The sequence below is a fragment of the Manis pentadactyla genome, chromosome 2 (genome assembly GCF_030020395.1).
Source record: "Manis pentadactyla isolate mManPen7 chromosome 2, mManPen7.hap1, whole genome shotgun sequence".
Taxonomy (NCBI): domain Eukaryota; kingdom Metazoa; phylum Chordata; class Mammalia; order Pholidota; family Manidae; genus Manis; species Manis pentadactyla.
The window spans coordinates 93,649,223-93,671,096 of NC_080020.1; the positions used below are offsets into that span (position 1 = coordinate 93,649,223).

General features: G+C 40.7%; 1 protein-coding gene across 2 annotated transcripts in view; it reads right to left on the bottom strand.

The window, feature by feature from the left end:
• Positions 1-21,874, bottom strand: part of IPO11 (importin 11) — a 298,239-nt gene that overhangs the window by 18,170 nt on the left and 258,195 nt on the right. The window contains exon 30 of one of the 2 annotated variants that reach the window (XM_036887801.2): positions 19,219-20,637. The exons of the other annotated variant lie outside the window; for it this stretch is intronic. Coding sequence (XP_036743696.2) covers positions 20,473-20,637 — 165 coding nt within the window. The 3' untranslated portion in view covers positions 19,219-20,472. Of the gene's footprint in view, positions 1-19,218; positions 20,638-21,874 lie in introns of those variants that run through there. 2 annotated transcript variants of the gene reach the window in all.

Genomic DNA, 21,874 nt, shown 5'->3' on the forward strand with positions numbered 1-21,874 from the left:
AGGTTGTATTTTTCTAGAAAGTTGTCTATTTCTTCTAGGTTATCCAGTTTGTTACCATATAATTTTTCATAGTATTCTCTCATAATTCCTTGTATTTCTGTGGTGTCCTTAGTGATTTTTCCTTTCTCATTTCTGATTCTGTTTGTGTGTAGACTGTCTTTTTTTCTTGATAAGTTTAGCTAGGGGTTTATCTATTTGTTTATTTCCTCAAAGAACTATAGGTCCTGCTCTCATTGATTCTTTCTATTGTTTTATTCTTCTCAGTTTTATTTCTGCTCTAATCTTTATAATGTCCCTCCTTCTACTGTCCCTGGGTCTCATTTGTTCTTCCTTTTATAGTTTCGTTAATTGTGCATTTAGACTGTTCATTTGGGATTGTTCTTTTTTCCTGAGGTAGACCTGTATTGCAAATATATTTTTCTCTTAGCACTGCCTTCGCTGCATCCAAAAGATTTTGCGGTGTTGAATTATTATTGTCATGTGTCTCCATATATTGCTTGATCTCTGTTTTTATTTGGTCATTGTTCCATTGATTATTTAGGAGCATGTTATTAAGCCTCCATGTTTTCTTTGTGTAAATTATTTCTACTTTCATACGTTTGTGATCTGAGAAGCTATTTGGTACATTTTCAATCTTTTTGAGTTTACTGAGGTTCTTTTTGTGGCCTAGTATATGATCTATTCTTGAAAATGATCCATGTACATTGGACAAGAATGTGTATCCTGTTCTTTTGGATTGTTTGTAGATGTCCATTAGGTCCATCTGTTCTAATACATTGTTCAGTGCCTCTGTCTCTTTCCTTATTTTCTGTCTGTTTGATCTGTCCTTTGGAGTGGTGTGTTGAAGTCTCCTAAAATGAATGCATTGCATTCTATTTCCCCCTTAAATTTTGTTAGTATTTGTTTCACATATGTAGGTGATTGTGTGTTGGGTGCATAGATATATATAATGGTTATATCCTCTTGTTGGACTGACCCCTTTATCATTATGTAATGTTCTTTGCTGTCTCTTTTTACTCTCTTTGTTTTGAAGTCTATTTTGTCTGATACAAGTACTGGAACTCCTGATTTTTCTCCCTATTAGTTGCATGAAATATCTTTTTCCATCCCTTTACTTTCAGTCTGTGTATGTCTTTGGGTTCAAAGTGGGTCTCTTGTAGGCAGCATATAGACGGGTCTGTTTTTTTATCCATTCAGTGACTCTATGTCTTGACTGGTGAATTCAGACATTTACATTTAGGGTGATTATCAATAGGTATATACTTATTGCCATTGTAGGCTTTAGATTCGTGGCTACTAAAGATTCAAGGATAATTCCCTATCTAACAGTCTAATTTAACTCACTTCATTTGCTATCACAAATAAAACCTAAAGGTTCTTTTTCTTTTTCCCTAATTTTCTTTCTCCTCCATTCTTTGTATGTTATGAATCATATTCTATACTCTTTGTCTATCCCTTGGGTGACATCTATTTAGCTTTAGGAATATTTCCATCTATAGGAGTCCTTCCAAAATGTACTACAGAGGTGGTTTGTGGGAGGTAAATTCTCTCAGCTTTTGCTTATCTGAAAATTGTTTAATCCCTCCTTCAAATTTAAATGATAACTTTGCCGGGTAGAGTTTTCTTGGTTTGAGGCCCTTCTGCTTCATTGCATTAGTATCATGCCCCTCCCTTCTGGCCTGTAAGGTTTCTGTTGAGAAATCTGATGATCACCTGTTGGGTTTTTCTTTGTATATGATCCTTTTTCTCTCTTTTGCTGCTTTTAAAAGTCTGTCTTTATCCTTGATCTTTGTCATTTTAATCATTATATGTGTTGAAGTTGTCTTCCTTGGGTCTCTTGTGTTGGGAGATCTGTGGATCTCCATGGCCTGAGAGACTATCTCCTTCCCCAGTTTTCAGCAATTACCTTGTCAATGACACTTTCTTTCCCTTTTTCTCTCTTCTTCTTCTGGTACCACTATAATGCCAATATTGTTCCATTTCAATGTGGTCACACAGTTCTCTTAATATTCTTTCATTCTTAGAAATCCTTTGTTCCCTCTGTGCCTCAGCTTCTTTGTATTCCTCTTCTCTAATTTCTATGCCATTTACCATCTCTTCTATTCAATCTAATCTGCTTTTAAATCCCTCCATTGTATGTTTCATTTCAGATACAGAGTTTCTTAATTATTGAATCTACGTCTTAAATTCGTTCCTGAGTTCTTGAATATTTTTCTGTACCTCCATAAGCATGTTTATGATTTTTATTTTGAACTCTCTTTCAGGAAGATTGGTAAGTTCAGTTTCATTTGGCCCTTTTTCTGGGTTTTGTGAGATTTTGGTCTGAACCAGGTTCTTTCGACGTTTCATATTTCTATGTGGTGCCTGGTAGTGCTCAGAAGCTCTAGTCTCTGGAGCTGCTCAACCCCTGGGTGAGGTTGGGGATTGTAGGGGAGCAGCGCTGGTGCCTTGGGGGAGGAAAGAGCTGTTTTCTGCTTTCTGGCTGCAGTGCCTGTCTCTAGTGTCAGAGCCAGTGGGCTGAGCACACAGGTGTAAGCCTCTGTGCTTTGTGTCTCTAGCTGTTGTAGGCGGGTCCTCCCTCTGACTGGCCTGACACCAGCGCAGTGACAGCCGGTTTGTGAGCCAGTGCCAGCAGGCTAGGAGGTAGGCGCTGCAGGCTGCATATCACAGTGGGGGACCTCGGAGATGAGTAGCCAGCCAGGGGGATGGAGCTCCTGAAGCTCCTCAAAGTTCCCAACCTGCTGGGCAGAGCATGCCCAGACAACCTTGTCCAGCTCTCCCTTCTCCCCTGCAGCAAGCTCCATGGGAACCCCACCCCTTCAAAAGTCCCCTCACTGCTAGGAAGCCTCTCTGACCGCCTGCCTTTCCTCTGTCCCAGAGTGGCTGGATGTGGATCCCGTCCTTCACAAACAGCCAGAATCTCAGTCCCTCAAGCACTCCACCTGTCCCAGCTCCCCAACCTCCAGAGCATCACACAGTGTAGGTTTCTGCTCGCAAAGCAGATCTCCAGGGGTAGGTGTTCAGCAGTCTTAGGCTTCCACCCCCTCCCCACTCCATTTCTCTTCCTCCCGCCAGTGAGCTGGGGTAGGGGAAGGGCTTGGGTCCTGCCTATCAAGGCATTCATACATTACCCTGTTCTGTGAGGTCTGTTCTGTTCATGAGGTCTGTATGCAGTCCGGTGCAGCCTTTCCTCCTGTTGCTATTTTAGGGTTAGTTGTATTAACTGTATTTTCATACTCTGTGTGGTTTTGGGAGGAGTTCTCTGTCTCACCTGTCATGCCGCCATCTTAAATCTCTCAGTCAGTATCCACCTGTGTCTCCTGGGCTTCTGGGAAAATTTCTTTAGTCCTGGCCCAGGTGGGTGGTGAGGGTCCCTCCTAGACACTCGATCTCTGCTCTCCAGGAAGGCTCACTTCTCCATCCTGCTCATGGCCAGCAGGGCTGCAGCAGGAAGGGACTGTGAGCTAGCCACAAGCTGGGCCAGCTTCTTGGGTCTGCTCGGTTGTTTCATCCACTCCCACCCAACGGGCAGGGTGCCTCCCATCATGACGTATGGGGCAGGGGTGGTCTTTGTTCTCTGTGATCCACAGGGGCTGGTCATGAAGGAAGGAGAGCACACTGCACACTCTTTCTCAAGTATGGCCACAAGAAAAGACTTTCTATCCAGCTCCATTCCCCACCCATAAGTGCTCCATAACACACAAAGTTCCCCATGCCTGTGAATGATTGTTGGTGCCTGGTTCCAATCATTCTCCTGCCTTATCTTAATAATATTTTAATCTGGAGTGTTTAATCTTGAACTCTGCAGAGATGACAAAGCAGGAAGCATATGCATCCTGATTTTATCTGGATCTGGACGGATGGTGTTGCTGGAAGCCCAGCTTCAAAGCTTTGCTGTGCCACTTGCTCACCATGTGACCTTGAGCAGATCTACCCTGGCATATCTCAATGTCTTCTCTTTAAAGAGGGTAATAGTGTGAAAAGCAAATAAGTCACTACATGTAAAGCACTTTAGTATCATTCCCAACACTACAGTAAATGCTCAGTGAACAAAGCTAGTCTCTGAGGTCAGGGCTGCTGCTGTGTCCACAGTGGGTTCAGATGATTCAGCTGATGTGCCTCTCATCCTCCTTGCCTCTGCTGTGGGCTGTTCCTGTGTGCTCAAGTGGGATGACATTAGTGGCCTTTGGCAGGCCAGGAGCCCAGTGATCTCAGAAGAGACCATTTGATTCAGGTCCTGGGATGCTGGCAAAGATGATTTTTAAAAATTTGGCTTTGCAATTTTTTACTGTTTCGTCTTGGTTTTTCTGGTCCAAAGAACAGAGTCTCCTGCCCTCATACCCCTCCTGAGAGCAGTCCTCTGCCTTGACAAGAAAAGGCGCTCCTTCTCTCTGGGGGTTTCTCTTTATATATGAACATCTGCTTCCAACACCACAGGCAGGTCATTTGCATAAATCATGAAGACCTGGAAATTGCAAAGGAGGATTGAACAGGATTCTTTACATGTTTAAAGGAAGCAAAATTCTTTTCGGCTTTTGCCTAGATAGTGGTGAGGTGCAGAGAATCTCCATGAACAGACACAAGCTGGGCAGCCTTCCAGAGCCCAGGCCCCTCTGGCAGCGTGCACACTGCTCAGCGTGGGCATACGCAATGGCAGATGGCCTGATCAGCCGGAGGAAGAAGCACCTCTCTTTGTAGCAGGAAGTTTTGGCTTGACCCATGATACAGCCTCTGATAGGTCTTATTTTCTTTCAGACAATCTGCGATCATGCAAATCCCTAAGAGAACCTGTGCACATGTGTGCAGGGATGTGTGTAGGGTTAGGGCACCCTGGGAGAGGCAGGGCATGCATGGGAAGGCTGGTTGAAAGCCAGAGCAGGGCAGAGTCTGGGAAGGATACATGGCAGAGGGAGGGAAGGAGGGATAGTGGCCTGGTGGCTATGAGTCCCAGGTGGGGAAGGAAGATGGTGTATGGATGGCAAGGGGGCCATGCAGTGAAGTGATGAGGAGCACAACCTGATGTCAGGCAGCCCAGGGAACACCAGTGACCTGACATATGACCCAGGGATGACTACCTGGCCTTTCTAAGCCTATTTTCATATCTAGAAAATAGAGTAAATATTATGAGGATATTGCAGGCATATTTGACTCACATTTTTTATTTTAAATAGTGCCAGCACCATAATTATTTTTGTCATTACCATTTGCTAGGTTATAATTATGGGTGGAGTGAAGAAAGGTATTCTTTGAGGAACAGGACCATTCAGTGAGTGGTGTTCAAACTTAAGACTCTTTTATATGATTTCCAATGAAAGTCAAGTGCCAATATATTAGTATAAAAGGAGAAATACAACTTCAGAGGAGACCAGACCCTTGGGATCCACCAACACACAACTGTCCCTGAAGGTGTCTAGGGTTCTGGAAGCCCAGGAGAGCTGGCCCAAGGCTCTCTCTCCCTGGATTCTACACCACAGACAACCCCCACGGCTGGGGAGTCTGATGTTTTGGAATGGCATGTTGGAATCACACTGGAAATTACAGAGTGCTGGGGTATAATTTGCTATGAATTAATGGTGTTAGGCACCAGTGGTTTGGGACTCTGTGTGAGAGAATGAGAAGACAGGGGAAAGTAAAGCAGGAGGGAGGGACAAGGAAAAGGAGAGAGAGGAGTAAGAAAAATACCCAACACCTAGTCACCAGCTTAAGGCACTAGTGTTAAGCCAGTCAGGTAGCAGAGGATAAAATTCAGTCAAGTGTCCTGCAGCATCTGTGGAAAACCAGATTATACCTATTTTACACCATCTGGGGTTTGCCTAATGTCATTTTAAGTGGTTTATTGTGGCAGAGGGAAACCTTAATGAAAGAATAGCTTTCATATTCCTATTTCAGGGCTCTGAAGAAGTGTAGGAGGAGGTATGTCTTGTTATTTTTTTCTAACAATGGAAAATTGCAATTTCTGATAATAAAAAGTTTGTCAGCAGACTCACAGACTCCAAGGGACTAGCAGCTACTAAAGGGGAGGGGTGGGAGAGGGTGGGTGGGGAGGGAGGGAGAAGGGGATTGAGGGATACTATGATTAGTACACATGGTGTATGTGGACAGTTCACAGGGAAGAGACAGTGTAGCACAAAGAAGACAAATAGTGACTCTGTGGCATCTTACTACACTGATGGACAGTGACTGCAATGGGGTATGGGGGGGGATCTTGATAATATGGGTGAATGTAGTAACCACAATGTTTTTCATGTGAAACCTTCCTAAGAGTGTGTATCAATGATACCTTAATAAAAAAATAAACAACAACAACAACAAAAGTTTGTTAAAGGGTTTTATGTTCACTGAGGTGGACAGCCTAGAATGGCCAGCCCAGGCCTGTATTTCTAGACCCTAGAGAAGATGCTTGCCTGTGGGCACAGCCGTTAGGCACTAAGTCAATGAGCTGGGCTTGGTGGGACCTCAGGGGACCATTTCTACAGCTAAGAGAGCCTGGAGAGAGTGTGGTTGCCAGTGGCCCTTCTCGGAATGCCGAGCCCTCACTGTCTCTAACAGAAAGTTTTCCCTAGACGCCTCTTGGTTGGGCCTAGGTCCCAGTTCACTCTGCTCTTCATAGCAGAAGCTTTGAGGATAGTGTTCATCTCCATCCTTCCCTTCAAGGCAGACCAGTGCACCTGTTTCACGTCCTTGCTGCAGAATAAAGAAGAGCCACAGGTTCCTTCAAAGCTGGTTGTGGCAACTGTCCAGGAGCTGTAACACGAACCTGCTGCCCTTCTGCCCTGGCATGTGCTCAGCAACTCGCTCTCGATTTTGGCTCCTGTCTATAGCCCTTATCCAGCTGTTTGGGCTTCTTGTTCCTGTTAAGAGTCTGAATCTGAGCACTCTCCCAGACTCTGGATCTTCTGCTCTGCACATGCTGGAGAGAAGTCATGTTAGTTTTAATTCTTGGAATTCAACTCTGGGTCATGGCCCAGAGGAAGTGTGTGGGCTGCCCTAATTAAAATCGTTGAGCCCTCTCTTAATGCTTCTATCTGTAGAGGAAGGGATGTGGTACTTCTAGGGCAGGGAAGACTTTCCAGAAACTCGTCTTCTGAAAATTGTAATAAGCAATTAGATCTCTCCTGCTAAAGAGAAAAGAGGAGCTTTGAATGCCAATGTTCCACAGCACCGCGCTATGCATGAAGTAACTGCTTCTTAGTGAAGCAAAGCTGGCCGTGTCTCATGAAGAAGTTTCATCAAGAACAAATGACAAACCAGAATAGGAATCACAACAGTGAAGAACCAGTGAGAAAGTGTCTCTGCTGTTCCTTGATGTTTATTCCTTCATGTACCTTTCTAAATGTAGCACTTAGTAATACTTACATAGCAAAGCTGTTTTCCTTAGATAAAAAGGTATTAATTGAAAATTGCACAATTCTGATTTGAATGTCATAAAGTGAATTTCTAAGTGTTTATTCTAGTGTTTTTAATCCTCTGTGCATTAGAAATAACTGGGAAGCACATTAAAAATACAGTTGTTGAGCCCCACTGTCTTGCCAATGGATTTCAGCCCCAGGCAAGTTTGTTATGGATTCAGTGTGACCAAAGAAAATGACAGCAGAATGCTCTTTGGGGTGAAAGAGTTATACCCAACTTTATTTCCAGGTGGCAGGTCAGTCACTAGAATCCCATTCACTCAGAGCGAGTCTGTATGTAGCAAGCTACTCTCTGCCTCTGGGCCCCTATGTCTGCACAGCTAGACCCTGGGCTTTCCTGCACAGCTGTCCTCTGGGCCTCTCTGCACAGTTGTCCCACACAGCCATCCTCTGGGCCTGTCCTCAGCCCTGCCACCACTCCAGCCTCTGCTCTGCTCTCCTGCAGCCTTGCAGCCCTGCCACTGTGTCGCGTGCAGAGCACTGGGTGGAGCTCTTTCATATATAGAATCAAATTGCCCATAGGTGTGCAGTGAGCTAGTCAACCAGGACCAGGTGAGAATTCTGGCCACAGGAACTCTCATTTTATCCACACCCACACTCATGAATTCTAGGCCCAGGTATATGTTCTGTTAGCGTCTATGATATTAGAGAACCACAAGTCTAGTGTCTCTCAAATTTTAAAGTGTATATGAATCACCTAGGGATCTTGTTAAAAATTACAGATTCTGGGGGTAAAAAACAGGATTCTCTGAGTATCCTACTCAGTGGATCAGAGATGAGGTCTGAGGTTTGGTGATTCTAACAAGCTCCCTGGGAGGCTGATGCTGCTGGTCCACATGTCACACTTTGAACAGGAGGAATGGACCACAGAACTAGATGCAACCACTCAGCTAATGGCAGCTGTGCCCAAACTGGAGGTTAGCACCTGGGAGGAAAGAATCAGTCTCTTCAGGACTGGACTCCGGATACTAAGTCATGAAGTGATTACAATGGATTGTACATACGCCATCTCAGTAAATCATAAACTACACAAGATCAGCATTTTATATTATTTTTTATGAATGAGAAAACCAAGACTCAGAAAGTCATATAGCTAGTAAGTGGGTACATTGGTTTTCCCATTGCTGCTCTACGAATGACCACAAACTCAGTGGCTTAAAACATGACTTTATTATCTGTCAGTTCTAGAGGTCAAAAGTCCTGATATCAAGGCATTGGCAGGGCTGTATTCCTTGGAGAATCTAAGACAGAATCTATTTTCTTTCTTTGGAGCTTCCAGAGGCCACCCTCATTCCTTGGCCCATGGTCCATCTTCAAAGTCAACAATATATCCAGCCCCTTTTCCTTCATTACATCTCCAACCACAGCTGGGAAAGCAGCTCTGTTTTTAAGGACTCATGTAATTAGATAGGGCCCATCTGAACAATACGGCACATTCTCCCATCTCAAGGTCTGTACCTTAATTAAATCTGCAAAGTTCCTTTGTCATGTGAGGTAACATATTCACAGTTTCCAGAGATTATTGTATAGACATCTTTGGGGGAGGCCATTACTTTGCCTACCATGGTGGAAAAACCAACATTTGGAGTCTAGAATCAAATTCATATCTGATTTCAGAGCCAATACTCCTTCAGCTAAATTGAATGTTGCTGTTATTGTTGTGTTTCCTGGAGGCCAAAAAGAGTGAAGTGTAAGTTTGGTGCAGCTGTAGACAGCCTGAATCCATTATCATTTTTAATTGAACTAAAGTCGAGTTTTGTTTATTGCAATTCACTTTGCATTCTCCTAACACTCAGCAAAATGCAGCCCTTCTGTGCAACTGCAACACCTTGTAAATAATGCACGAGTATCTGATTGTGCTTCCTGGTAGATATTTAACTTAACTAAAAAATAAGATGGAAGCCAAGGAATATCTCTAAGATTTGGCAATGAATTACTTACACTTTCAAGAAATCATTTTGAAGCAAGACTAGCAAATGAGCCTTAACCTGTTCACCAAATCCCTCAGACTCCCACCACCACAGTAGCCAGGTGCTCCTGTCTGTAGAGACTTAGTCCTTAAACCAAGGCAAAACTCATCCCACACTTTATGAGTGCATTTAGAACTAGGTTTTACTTTTAGAGTAGCAATTCTATCCACAGAATGGGGATTACAGCTGTTAGATACATTTTCATCAGGACAATGTGAACAGAGAAATATTTAGCATGGATTCTTTTAAACCCATTGTTATGGGCTGAACTGTGTACCCTTAAAAAAGAATTGTTGGGAACCCTCCTACACTGCTGGTGGGAATGTAAACTAGTTCAACCATTGTGGAAAGCAGTATGGAGGTTCCTCAAAAAAAACTCAAAATATAAATACCATTTGACCCAGGAATTCCACTCCTAGGAATTTACCCTAAGAATGCAGGAGCCCAGTTTGAAAAAGACATATGTACCCCTATGTTTATCGCAGCACTATTTACAATAGCCAAGAAACAGAAGCAACCTAAGTGTCCATCATTAGATGAATGGATAAAGAAGAGGTGGTACATATACACAATGAAATATTATTCAGCCATAAGCAGAAAACAAATCCTACTTTTTGCAACAACATGAATGGAGCTAGAGGGTATTATGCTCAGCGAAATAAGCCAGGTGGAGAAAGACAAGTATCAAATGATTTCATTCATCTGCGGAGCATAAGAACAAAGCAAAAACTGAAGGAACAAAATAGCAGCAGATTCACAGAACCCAAGAATGGACTAACAGTTACCAAAGGGAAAGGGACTGGGGAGGATGGGTGGGGAGGGAGGGATAAGGGGGAAAACGGGGCATTACGATTAGCACACATAATGTAGTGGGGGTTGGGGGGAACATGGGAAAGGCAGTATATACAGAGAAGACAAGTAATGACTCTATAGCATCTTACTACGCTGATGGACAGTGACTGTAATGGGGTATGTGGGGAGGACTTGATAATAGGGGGAGTCTAGTGACCATAATGTTCAAGTAATTATACATTAATGACATTGAAATAAACAAATCAACAAACAAATAAATAAATTTTTAAAAAATTGTTGAAGTTCTAATCCCCAGTACCTCAGAATACGGCCTTATTTGGAAATGAAGTCACTGCAGATGTACTTAGTTAAGATGACTGGTGTCTTCATAAAACGAAAGATGCACTTGGGGAGAAGCTGCCCATGTACAACAGAGGCAGAGGTTGGAGCAATACATCTTCAATCCAAAAGAATGCTAAGGAATGCAGCAAACAATAGAAGGGAGAGAGGCAAGGAATGATTCTCACAGGTTTTGGAAGGAACCCTGACAAGACCTCCGTTTTGGACTTCTAGCCTAGATAACTGTGAGAGAATAAATTTCTGTTGTTTTAAGCTACCTAGTTTGCAGTGCTTTGCTACGGCAACCTTAGCACACAGATGTATCATCTTTAAGGATGCTGTTGTAACTCACACTTCTCATATGGATGTATTTCTGAAAAAGGTGGATAAAAAGAGACCCAATAATGTGAATATGACTTAAATACCAAGGATGTACTTTCAGAGAATGATTTTTGATTATATTACTTAACCTATACAACAGAAATCTTGCCAAAACACTCTGAATTTGATTCCTACTTGTACTACCTCTTAAATATTTCTCAAAGTACTTATTTCTTTCCATTTTGACTATTACCACTGTTAAAAATGACTTTTAAGGAAAATTTAGGAGACAAACTTTGTTTAACATGAAGCATTAAAGTTCATGAAGTAGTCATTCTCCATTCCTGAGGGTCCAGAGACTTCAAAATGGCACAAAAGGCAGGAAACTTTCATAGGATAAAGAGTAAAGAACAAGCATGAGAAAATAAGAGGAAGTAAGGATAAAGCCCCAAGTTGTTTTGGTGTCTGGGGATTAGCAGAGTGGATAGAGTGCATTTCTGGTCAAGTGGAACATTTACAGGGACAAGAAAGTTATCAAAGACATGACATTCCAGACAGGAGCAGCTCCATCTTGAGTCTAAAACTTTATTTCAACTCCACTTTAATCCAAGCGACCATCATCTCTGTCCTAGACATTTAATAGCTTCTGCAGGCTGGCCCACAGTCACTGCTGTCTCCCTCCCAGCCCACCCTCCCCACCATGATGCATTCTGACTGCATTCAGGATTGACTTTAAGATGCAAATCTGTTCCTGTTACCCTTCCACTCACCTCCACTTCCTGTTGTTCTTTGGATAATGCCTAAAACTTAACTTGGCCAACAAGACTCTATGATTGGCAGAGACCATGAGTGCTACCCAACTCTTCCCACTCCAGCCCTCTCTGCCTCTCAGGGATTCTCTATGTGCCATGGAGCTGTTCTGTCATGTTGCTCCTTCTGATGAGAGTACTAACCATCCTCCCCTCCACACCCAGTCACCTCCTCATTCTTCACATATCCCCTCCATCATCACCTCCATGGAGCCACCTAGTTTTCTCTAACCCTGAGGTCTGATCTGCCTATCAGATGCTCTCAGAGCTCAAGGCCACCGTTTCATTTTTACACTTATTTGAGCACTTATTTGTGGACGTCTTTCCTGGTCAATGGAAAGCTCAAAACAGAACAAAACAGTCTTGTGTGCCTTTGTTTATCATTGTATCCTTAGCACCCAGCACAATGCCTGTCATTCACAGGCAAGCAAATTAATTTGTTCAATGAAAGTTGAATGAACATTTAATTTTCACAACCACCTGGAAAGGAAGTGACTGTTTCCATTTTACAAATGAAGAAAATGAAGAAGCTCAGTTAAGTTCAATTATGTAAATGGCAGATAATCAGAGGTTTACGCAGAGTGAGTCTGGGTCTGATTATAAAGGTCACATTCCTTCCAGTGTAGTCTATTTTTCATAATATGGTACTCAAATGTCACAAAATTTTCTGTGCAAACACTACAAAAGGTGGGGTCATAAGTAGCATCCCTGTGGTAAATGCCAATGAGAGGAAGTTGAATCTGTGGGATGCCTTCAGATAGCACCTCATGCACCTCTACTAAGAAAACCTTCCCTACCTCCAAAAAAACTGTCCAGTATCAAACGCATAAGAATATCAGTATCTTCTCAGTATTATATGAATAACTCTTCACCCACTGATTGCTTCTGGTAATTTTAAGGAAATTTTAAGAGATGTACACAAGAGTTTGTGAACAAGGATGTTCACCACAGTAACACAAACAGGTAACAGTTAAATTATGACGTTGTAATGAATTTTTAATGTAGATACTAAATACATATTTTCAAACAATATTTAAATGACATGAGAAACTGGTTAAATATAACACTCAGTGAATTAAAGGGGCAGTAGAGTAACAAAAAAGTCTAGTATGATCCCAATTTTGGTGGCATGTGTTTCTATCTATACACAGAGAAGAAAATGAAAAAGCAGCAAAATATCAACTGTTACCTCTGAGGAGTAAGATTATGGGCAATTTATATTTCCTTCCACATACCTAATTGTATGTTTACCATGAACATACATTGCTTTTGTAATGAGAAAAGGTTATTAAAAAGCATCTGACCACGTTAATTTGCTCAAAAGGTTTTTCTTGTGTTTTATCAGTTTTTCAGCTGCCATTTCTAAATTACGTCAGAAACAAAATTCTTAAGTCTTTTGAGGAATGTTCCTTCGCCTAATACTCATCCTTTAGAGTAATTATATGATGGAAGGCCATATATAGAACTCATTGGGCTAATTGCTCTGGCTCTAAAATACAGAGCTTGGAAGTAGTCACTCCAATCCTTAAAGGAAAAAAATGTACAAACTGAAAACCAATGATTTTTCTCAGACTCATCAAAGAATTGAGTTTGCAGGGCAAATCCAGTGACAGCCAAGATCTACTTACCTGGAACAGAACTGCTAGCCATAAACTGGTGGGATCACTAGCAGGGACCAGAGTCTTAGGGTCTTAGGGCTCTTCTGCTCTGGTGAGCACTACCTCCAGGCAACCCACCAATTTTTCATGGTGAAGACCAGAGAGATTCCCCCATAGCTCTGGCGGCTGCAGGGGAAGATTAATGCTTGTGAAAATATGCCCAGAGCTTTCTCTTAACAGAGGCCTACTCCCCAGGGGGAAGACTTTACTAGAGCCTTTTCCTAAAACCATGGGAGAAGGCCATTCCTCATTCCAGCCCCTTCTACATCTCCCTTCCTCACACGAGAGGGATGGGAACGCTATCCAAGAAGAAACACGTGACTCAAGCCCACTAGGAGAGTGCTCCCCCTCACACTTGCACCTCACCAGCAGGGCTCCAGAATTAACAGTGGATAGCCGAAAGAGCTACAAGACGCAGGCTCTGTCTGAGGAAGGAGTACTTAAGGAAGCTCAAAGAGGGGAAATAAAACAAAGACCCTAGAAGAATTTGAAACCTCTGTCACCAATAGCCACAACAAACATTAAACACAGTCTAACTCCTAGCCAGGTTAGCAAAAATGCTCACACTAGAAAACTGTTTATCTTAGTTTCATTGCCCAGAGGAGGGATGTTCACCTTTCGACAAAAAATCACAAGGCATGGAAAAAGGCAAGAGAAACACACAGATCAAGATTCGTGATCAAAAAAGAAATCAGAAATCTCAAGCAAGCATCAGAATGAGACTTATATATGATACAGATGTTAGAATTATCAAGACAGGGAATTTGAAAGATCATTAAAATGTCAAGGACTCTAATAATGGAAAAAGTGGATAATATGCAAGAACAGATGGGTAATATAAGCAGAGAGATGGAAATCCTAAGAATCAAAGGTAAACATTAGAAATCAAAAACACTGTAACAAAAATAAAACAAAAAACAATTCCTGGGTATATCATATATGACCTGCAGAAAAACAAAAACAAAGAGAAGATCTTGGAAGAAGTTAGAGGAGGGATGGAAAACCATTTTACTTATAGAGGAATAAGGATAAGAAAAATAGTGGGCTTCTCTTTAGAAACCATGCAAGTGAAATGAAATATTTAAAGTGTTGAAAGAATAAAGACTACTAACCTAGAATTCTATATCCAGAAAAAGTATCCTTCAAAAGTGAAGGGTAAATAAAGACATTCACAAACAAAAAGTGAGGGAATTAATTACCAGAAGACCTGTCCTGCAAAGAAATGTTAAAAGGAAAATTACTTAGGTCAGAAATTTGGAACTACATAAAGTGATGACAAATGGAGAAAAGAAAAATTAAAGAAAAGAAAAAAACATTAAATCTTTGATTTTTTAAATTAATTGATGTAAAGGTAACTTTAAAATAATAGTAATAATGTACTGGGTTATTAAAGCATCTGGATGAAATGAGTGCAACATCATAAGGGATGGGACAGAGGGATTGGGAATACTCTGTTACAAAGTACCTACACTACAAATGAAGACTAGCGTTACTTGAAGGTGTATTTAGATTTACTTAAAATGTATATTGTAGATCTAGGCAACCAATAACACTTTTAAAAGAGAAATATAATTGAAAGTGCATTGGAGAAAGTACCAGGGATCCAAGACTGTAGACCTTCCCTTTCTGGGCCCCATTTCCTCATCTGTGAAATGGTAAGGTTAGAATAGATCATTTCTCTCTGGTTCCCTTCCTGCTCCGAAATTTCATGACTAAAAAAATTATAATAAAATAAAAAAATAAGAAGCCTACCTCTTCCTTTAAATATGTCTTCAAGGAGTGATATCTATAAGGAGGAACCTTTTGAAAGGAATAAGGAGCCTTTAAAAATAACTAATTCCCTAATCTATTACTTTAGTCAGTCTGTGTTTCCTTATTTCCACACTGTGAGCTGCCTTTGGCAGGTTTATTCAGTAAATCTAATAAAATACTAGATTTGCTCACCTGGTTCACTGTTTCTCAATGCATTGTGCTGTGGGTAAAGAACATACAGGCTGGACGGAAAAGGCCATTTCACAGTACTGATCTCAGTACCAGAAACAGCACAAGAAATGTGCCTTCCAATCCAAAATAAAAAGAAACCGAGCTGCCTTCCTTGCCTAAATAGAGCTCATAATCAGTTTGTGATTAACTCCAGATCTGTCAATAGACTTTCCTTCCCTGGCTGGCTGTCAATACACTTGTGAGCTCAGTGTACACATTTATGGGCTACAACTGCCCTGTCAATCAGAAACTGTTGCTCTTCTAGATTACTGTGTAAGTTGCAGTGCTCATTTAAAAAGAAAATACAAAAACTTTGAGGCTAGCCTAGAGAGCACTGTGGAAATGACCTGCACCTTTTGGAATGAGATACTGATCTTGCTTCAGGTAAAAGCTACTGAGAAAAACAAAAAGCTCACTTGCAAGTGGACTCATGGTCTCATCTCTAGACTTCTTCGCTTTAACCCCTTGCAATAAAAATCCCCAACAAGCAGAATTCTAGTCATAAGGCCAATTTCCTACTTTAAAACCACTGGCCCAGTGGCAGACAGATATAAATGCTTTTAGGCCTCAGGGAACTCATACCTGTTCAGTTATGTGAATTCTATTTCTGCCCTACTGAGAAATTAAAGTGGCATGAAAATTAATGTTTCACTTGAAGCGAGAAAGGGTTGGATGCCCAGACAGTGATACATTCCTTCCTGGATTAGACAGTTGTTCAAAACACAGTCAGCTAAATAAATGCCAACGTGCCCAAATGAACTGGCTGTGGGCATTGGCTGGGACAAGAAGCAAATCTTGCTTGCTAAGATCTTTGGCTAATCAGAGATCTCCCCTTGTTATAGTTAGAAAGAATTCAAGAGAAAATATAATGAGTCTCAGTTCTGAATTTTATCCAAGTCCTTCAGACAATAAGGAGTCCCTCAGGCCAGGAGTTCAACGGCCTTTTCAGGGCATTAGGGTATTCACCCCAAGAGCTCTAAAACTTTGACTTCACACAATAGCCTGAGGTTAAAGAAAAAGTTCAAGCTCTACAGTAGCCAGATGGATTGGTGTGCACCACTTCATGGGACATCATATAATGTGGATGTGTTTGGGACAGAATGCAGCTCCTTCTTAAGGGAAAAAAATGTAACTCTTCTGCTTCAGATGTCATACTATAGTAATACCAAGATCAAAGCTGCACATTTAAGGAGAGGATTTTTCTTTTTCCCACTTTGCCAGCTGATAACATAGCACCTTCTCATCCTAAACCATACTAAAAACTAAAAACTAAAGCCTCGCACAATTCTGCCTTTTAAGCTCTACCCAAAAGTGATAAAGTATCTGTAAACAAAACACATATTGCTGCACATTTGCCTCTTGGCCGAGTTACAAACCCAAGTGGTGTTCGGGAAATGAAAGCTGAAGAAAGCAGTGCCTGCCTTCATTTCTTCATTTTCAGTGGTGTGAGCGTGCAGGTTGAATTGTTTTTCACAGACAGCTGCATACCTGTTAGAAATTCGAGCGGGTGATGAGAGAAAGAAGGAAAGAGAAATGATCTTGGCTAAGAGGTGTGCCACAACCATAATGGATTGTCAAAATTAAAAAGGTTGATGAAACCAGCACCAGGTTCAACATACCTTTTCCACAGCTCAGTCACATGACCTTTCTAAGTTAAAACTGAAGTACTTTTTGTAAATGCAAAGGTGAGTTAGTAATGGTTAAGCGATCTAAGGTAAAAAAAAAAAAAAACAGAAACACCACTGGAAATGTCTACAATCATAAGGGTCTTTGAAAACTTATCCTTCTAATGGAGAGGTCTGGCTATCATGACCTGACCCACAGGCGCCATCAGCAGGGAGGCAGCCTGCCACTGCGTGCTTCCTGCCATGTTACCACAGCAGGTATACCACAGCAGGTATACAACATCAGCAGCGGCACCCTGTTGCCAGAAATGTGAGCCTGCATCCAGTCATGAGGAAACAATTAGAACACTGCACACCGGACAACTGTCTTGGATTCTTCAAAGAAAAGCCAATGACATGAGAAAAGGACATTATAAATTTAAAAATTGAGCAGGCAAATGCAGTGTATAAACATTCAATGGGTTCTGGATCATAAAACAAGTGGGTGTCATATAAAAGACATCTTTGAGGCATTTGAGAACTGCTCATTAGATATTATTGCATTAATATTAATTTTCCTAGGTATATAATGGTATTAGTAGGTATGTAAAGAAATATCATTCTTAGAGGTATGCTGAAGTACTTGGGGGTGAGTTACTTTCATGATTTAGCAAAAGTACATATATACTATATATATATGTATTTTTGTATGTATGTATGTGTGTATATATGTATGAAAAGAATAAATGTGGCAAATGAAACAATTAGGTGAATCCAGACAAAGGGCATACTGGTGTTCATTATGTTACTTTTTCAATGCTTCTGTAGATTAAACATTTTTTCCCAAAGTTGGGGAGGAAAAGTATTCTTATTATTCAGAACATGCATCTTGTCTTCCTTTAATCAGCTCACAGACAACTTTTAAACATCCACTCATCTGGTATTTATAAGTTTTTTAGATGTAGAACAGAAGATCACTACCCTTACTAGGTGAGACCTATGTTTTAAATTCATGGAATTAGGAATTAGTTGTGTGGCTAGACTGCTAATATTTTCAAATTCTCACTTTTGTATGTCAGAGTAAAACCAGACAGCTCTGAGTCTGGAATCATAGAGAGCTGCCCAGTTCCAGCAGCATGTCATTTACTTTTAAACAACCTCACCAAACTATGATGACTGAGAGCAGTTTTTAAATGGGTATCAAATTATAGGGCACCTTTTGTACTCAAACTCCTTCCCCTGCACACCCACTGCTCCTGCACATACACTTCCATTAGAACCACTATTTTCTCATATCTTGTTGCAAGTGTGTGTTTCCACTGAATTGTAAAACTTCAGGAGTTACCCCACTCTAGGCCCAGATTTTAGCATAGCACTAAGGCACAAAATGGGAACTCAACAAATACTAGAGGAATAAAAGAACAGGTAAAATAAAGATCTAAGGTGAAGTTTTCAAGTGAAACTATAAACCTGAGTATTTTAACATGTAATGATATGGCTGGCCTCTCTAATACGAGAATAGGAGAAAGAGGGAGGAGAGACTCTTGAAAATAAAAACTTTAAAGTGTTACTGTTGGCCACATGTTGGCATTTGTCAAGGGTTGGAAGAAGTCTCTGGAATATAAAATAAACAGGAGTATGTGTATGCAATAGAAATTATCATTATCTTGTACTGGGGCCTCAGTTCAACCAGAGGTCTGAGTTCTTTGTCCAAAACTTAGTATGTTTGCTATAAGACTGAATTAATGAACAAAATTCTGTAAATCAATAATTACATTTTATGTCTTATTTTAACACTTAAAATTTGAAGTAACATGAACTTTTTCTTCTAAACTATTTACAAATTAACCTTTGAGTTTAGAAAAGTGAACCCAACTCTTGCCCTGAGATAAATTTTTTACTTTTTTAAATAAGGTAGCCATTTTAGTAATATTTGCTATAACACTATAATGAAATATGTCAGGAATTGGAAAGATGAGTATTTTACTATAACTGAGAAACTAGAACATGTTTGAGAATTGCTGATAAGACCAATGGGAATAATGCCTCAAATGAAAGTAATTAAGTCAACAAAAGAAATTATTCTTTTTAGATCAGTCTTGAGGACTGGGTAATAATGATAAAGAAGTAACATACTAAAGAAACTTTAAGTCTTGTAAATGAAAAGAGAAACTGAAAGGGCAACTAGGATTTGCTCCGTGCAACACTGCCATCTACTAGGACACAGCTAACAGCAGAGTATGACAGGAACATTTCCTTTAAGTCACTGGGCAATTTTTATTAACTCACTTTTTGTGGAGCAGGACAAATAATCAGACAAATCAAAGGTGAGGTATCTTTGGAAAATTTAATTTGGACCATATTTTCTCTCTCTTACTGAAAAAGTCTAATATTTCCATACAGTTGAGGTTCCACAGCTCACAAAGGGGCAGTGGGTTTACTGCAATTATATACTGTACCCAACTTTCTAGAGAAAGATCAGACATTTTCCAACCTTGCTTTCCATTTCTTTAAAAATGCTTTAAAGGTTCCTTACAATAAATGGCAAGTAAAACAAAGTAAGGCTTATATTCTCCTTTTCCCCCTTTTCTGGTACTGCATGTTGGAGGAATAAGGAAGGAAGACTTGTCACATCAGTGTTGGTACTCAGGGGATCGCTACTGAGTCCTCCAAGGTCCCCGCATCATCGAGGCTCTGATGCACCCCTGCACAGAGGCACCTGACTTCCTCGGGAAAATGCCAAACAGCCTGTCACAGACTGTCACAGCACAGTGGGTCTGTGGGCTGCCTAGTTCTCCGTGCTCACAGGGCTCCTGGCCTTTTGGGGGTAACAAAGGAAGAAGGACCAAATCATGACCAGAGGTCTCCACCTGATACTGCAGTACCACAGGTTCACTTCTGCAGGCCTTACAATATGCTCTTAAATACTAACTGCAATTACTGAAAGAAAAATGAGAAAAAAATCCCTTTACTAATTCCCATATCAGATGACTAGAATGAAAATAAAAGCATGTATCTGATAAAGCAGGTTTTCCAAGTCAGATGAAAGCAACTCCCTTGTACTGAGAGCACCTCAGTAATGTGTATCTATCACTATTTATGTCTTTGCTCTAGGCACTAATTTCTTTAATTGCATCATCTGAGCATCTCCATCATTTTTCAAGCTTGCAGTTTTGTTAGCTTAAAAAAGGGATACGGCAACCAAATTGAACTAATTTTGGTTGCAGAAAAACATCTCAGATATTAACCTTCGTCTTCTCAAGTGTTAAGAGCACACGATTAAAAGGTTATCAAACAGTTTCTTAACAGGAAACTAAGCAGCTATTGTCATAAAGTCTATCTCTAGTAAACACAGGGCCCCTCATAAATATAAAATTAAATTCTTTTCAGGAATAGGATTGTGATTTTAGTTATGCAGGATTTACATTTATTTGAATTCTGTAGTAAAAAAATGTGTGGTCTTTGCTTCTTTATACTCATACACAGAGATTTATTTCTTCATCATCTCAGCAGGCTCTCACACACAGATGGCAGGCTGGGTCCTTGGTCTGCTTCTGAAAGGGAAGGCAGCCACATGGCATGTGTTCTCAGAATCCCTGCAGAAACTCCTGTAGCTGGGTGACAATCTCTGTGTCCACCGTTTCCATGAGGGACTGGAAGCCCTGCTCTCCCAGTAGCTCCTGCTGTACCTTGAGCTTCTCATAGATGAACTGCTGCAGTGACACTGTGTGCACCGGGTCCTTCAGGGCCAGCTGGGGACAGAGAGGAGCCACACTGTGTCAGAGAGGCAAAGGAAGCCCATCTTACCTGTGACTGACAAAAATGATTTGTAATCTCTTCTGTAGTGACAAAACTGCCTCTGCATCCCTTATGAGGGATTCTAAAAGAGCCTCATTGTGGGAAGTCTGTTAAACAAAATTTCATGCACTTACTCTACCCTCAGTTCCCTAGGCCTCTGATTAGTCCAGTTTCTCAACAGCTGTGTCCATCCATGTTAAGAATCAAAACCAGATAAAACTATTGGGAAAGGAACAGAACATTGAAAAGACCAGTTAAGCAAAATTGTCTGGGGTCCCTCTTAAGAAGCTCGAGTACTCTACTGTAGCAGCTTAGTGAGGCCCTCGGGACTGACAGAGCAAGCACTGCCCTGCCCTGACTGCTAGGCTATTCAGGTGCATGTATATGCTTCTGGTTTAAAAAAAAAAGAGGAAGAAAAATAATGAATAAACAGAGATTAAAAAAAACAAACAAATGCTCCTCCATTCAAACTGGAATATTTGGAAAATGAAAGAAATACAGTTAAATTAAAAATAACCTATCACACAGTGATTGCAATGGGGTTGGGGCAGGGGGACTTGATAATATGGGCGAATGTTGAAACCACAATGTTGCTCATGTGAAATCTTCATAAGATTGTATATTAAGGATACCTTAGTTAAAAAAAAAACATCATTCCACTTCCTAAAGATAACAATCACCACAGAAACCACTCTGACCTCTGTCTGTACTGTGTCTGTGGCATGCACATACATACACATACATAAATACACAATTAGTAGCGCTCTTTGCATTTATATTAACACATAAAAAATTCTACTCTATCACATTCTAAGAATTCTTAATCTATTAATGTCATAATTTTCTTTTGTTACAGTATGTTGAAGTAATCATGGTATAGTTTAAGTACCTTTAACTATGTGCTGAATAATCTATCACAAGCACTGTTCCATGTTACCACATACACAGCTCTTCCTCCACATTTCAGATTATCTCCAAACCATATCTATCTCTATCTAGAAGAATTAACAGATTAAAGGGCATAGACAACGTTATGAGTCCTACACATACTATCAAGTTGTTTTCCCTACAGCTTGTATGAACTGAAAAGGTATAGGAGTTTTCAGCTCAAGACACTGTTTTTACCACAGGTATTACCATTACTTAAATTCCTTATAATTTAAGAATTGAAAAGTAACACACCATTGCTTG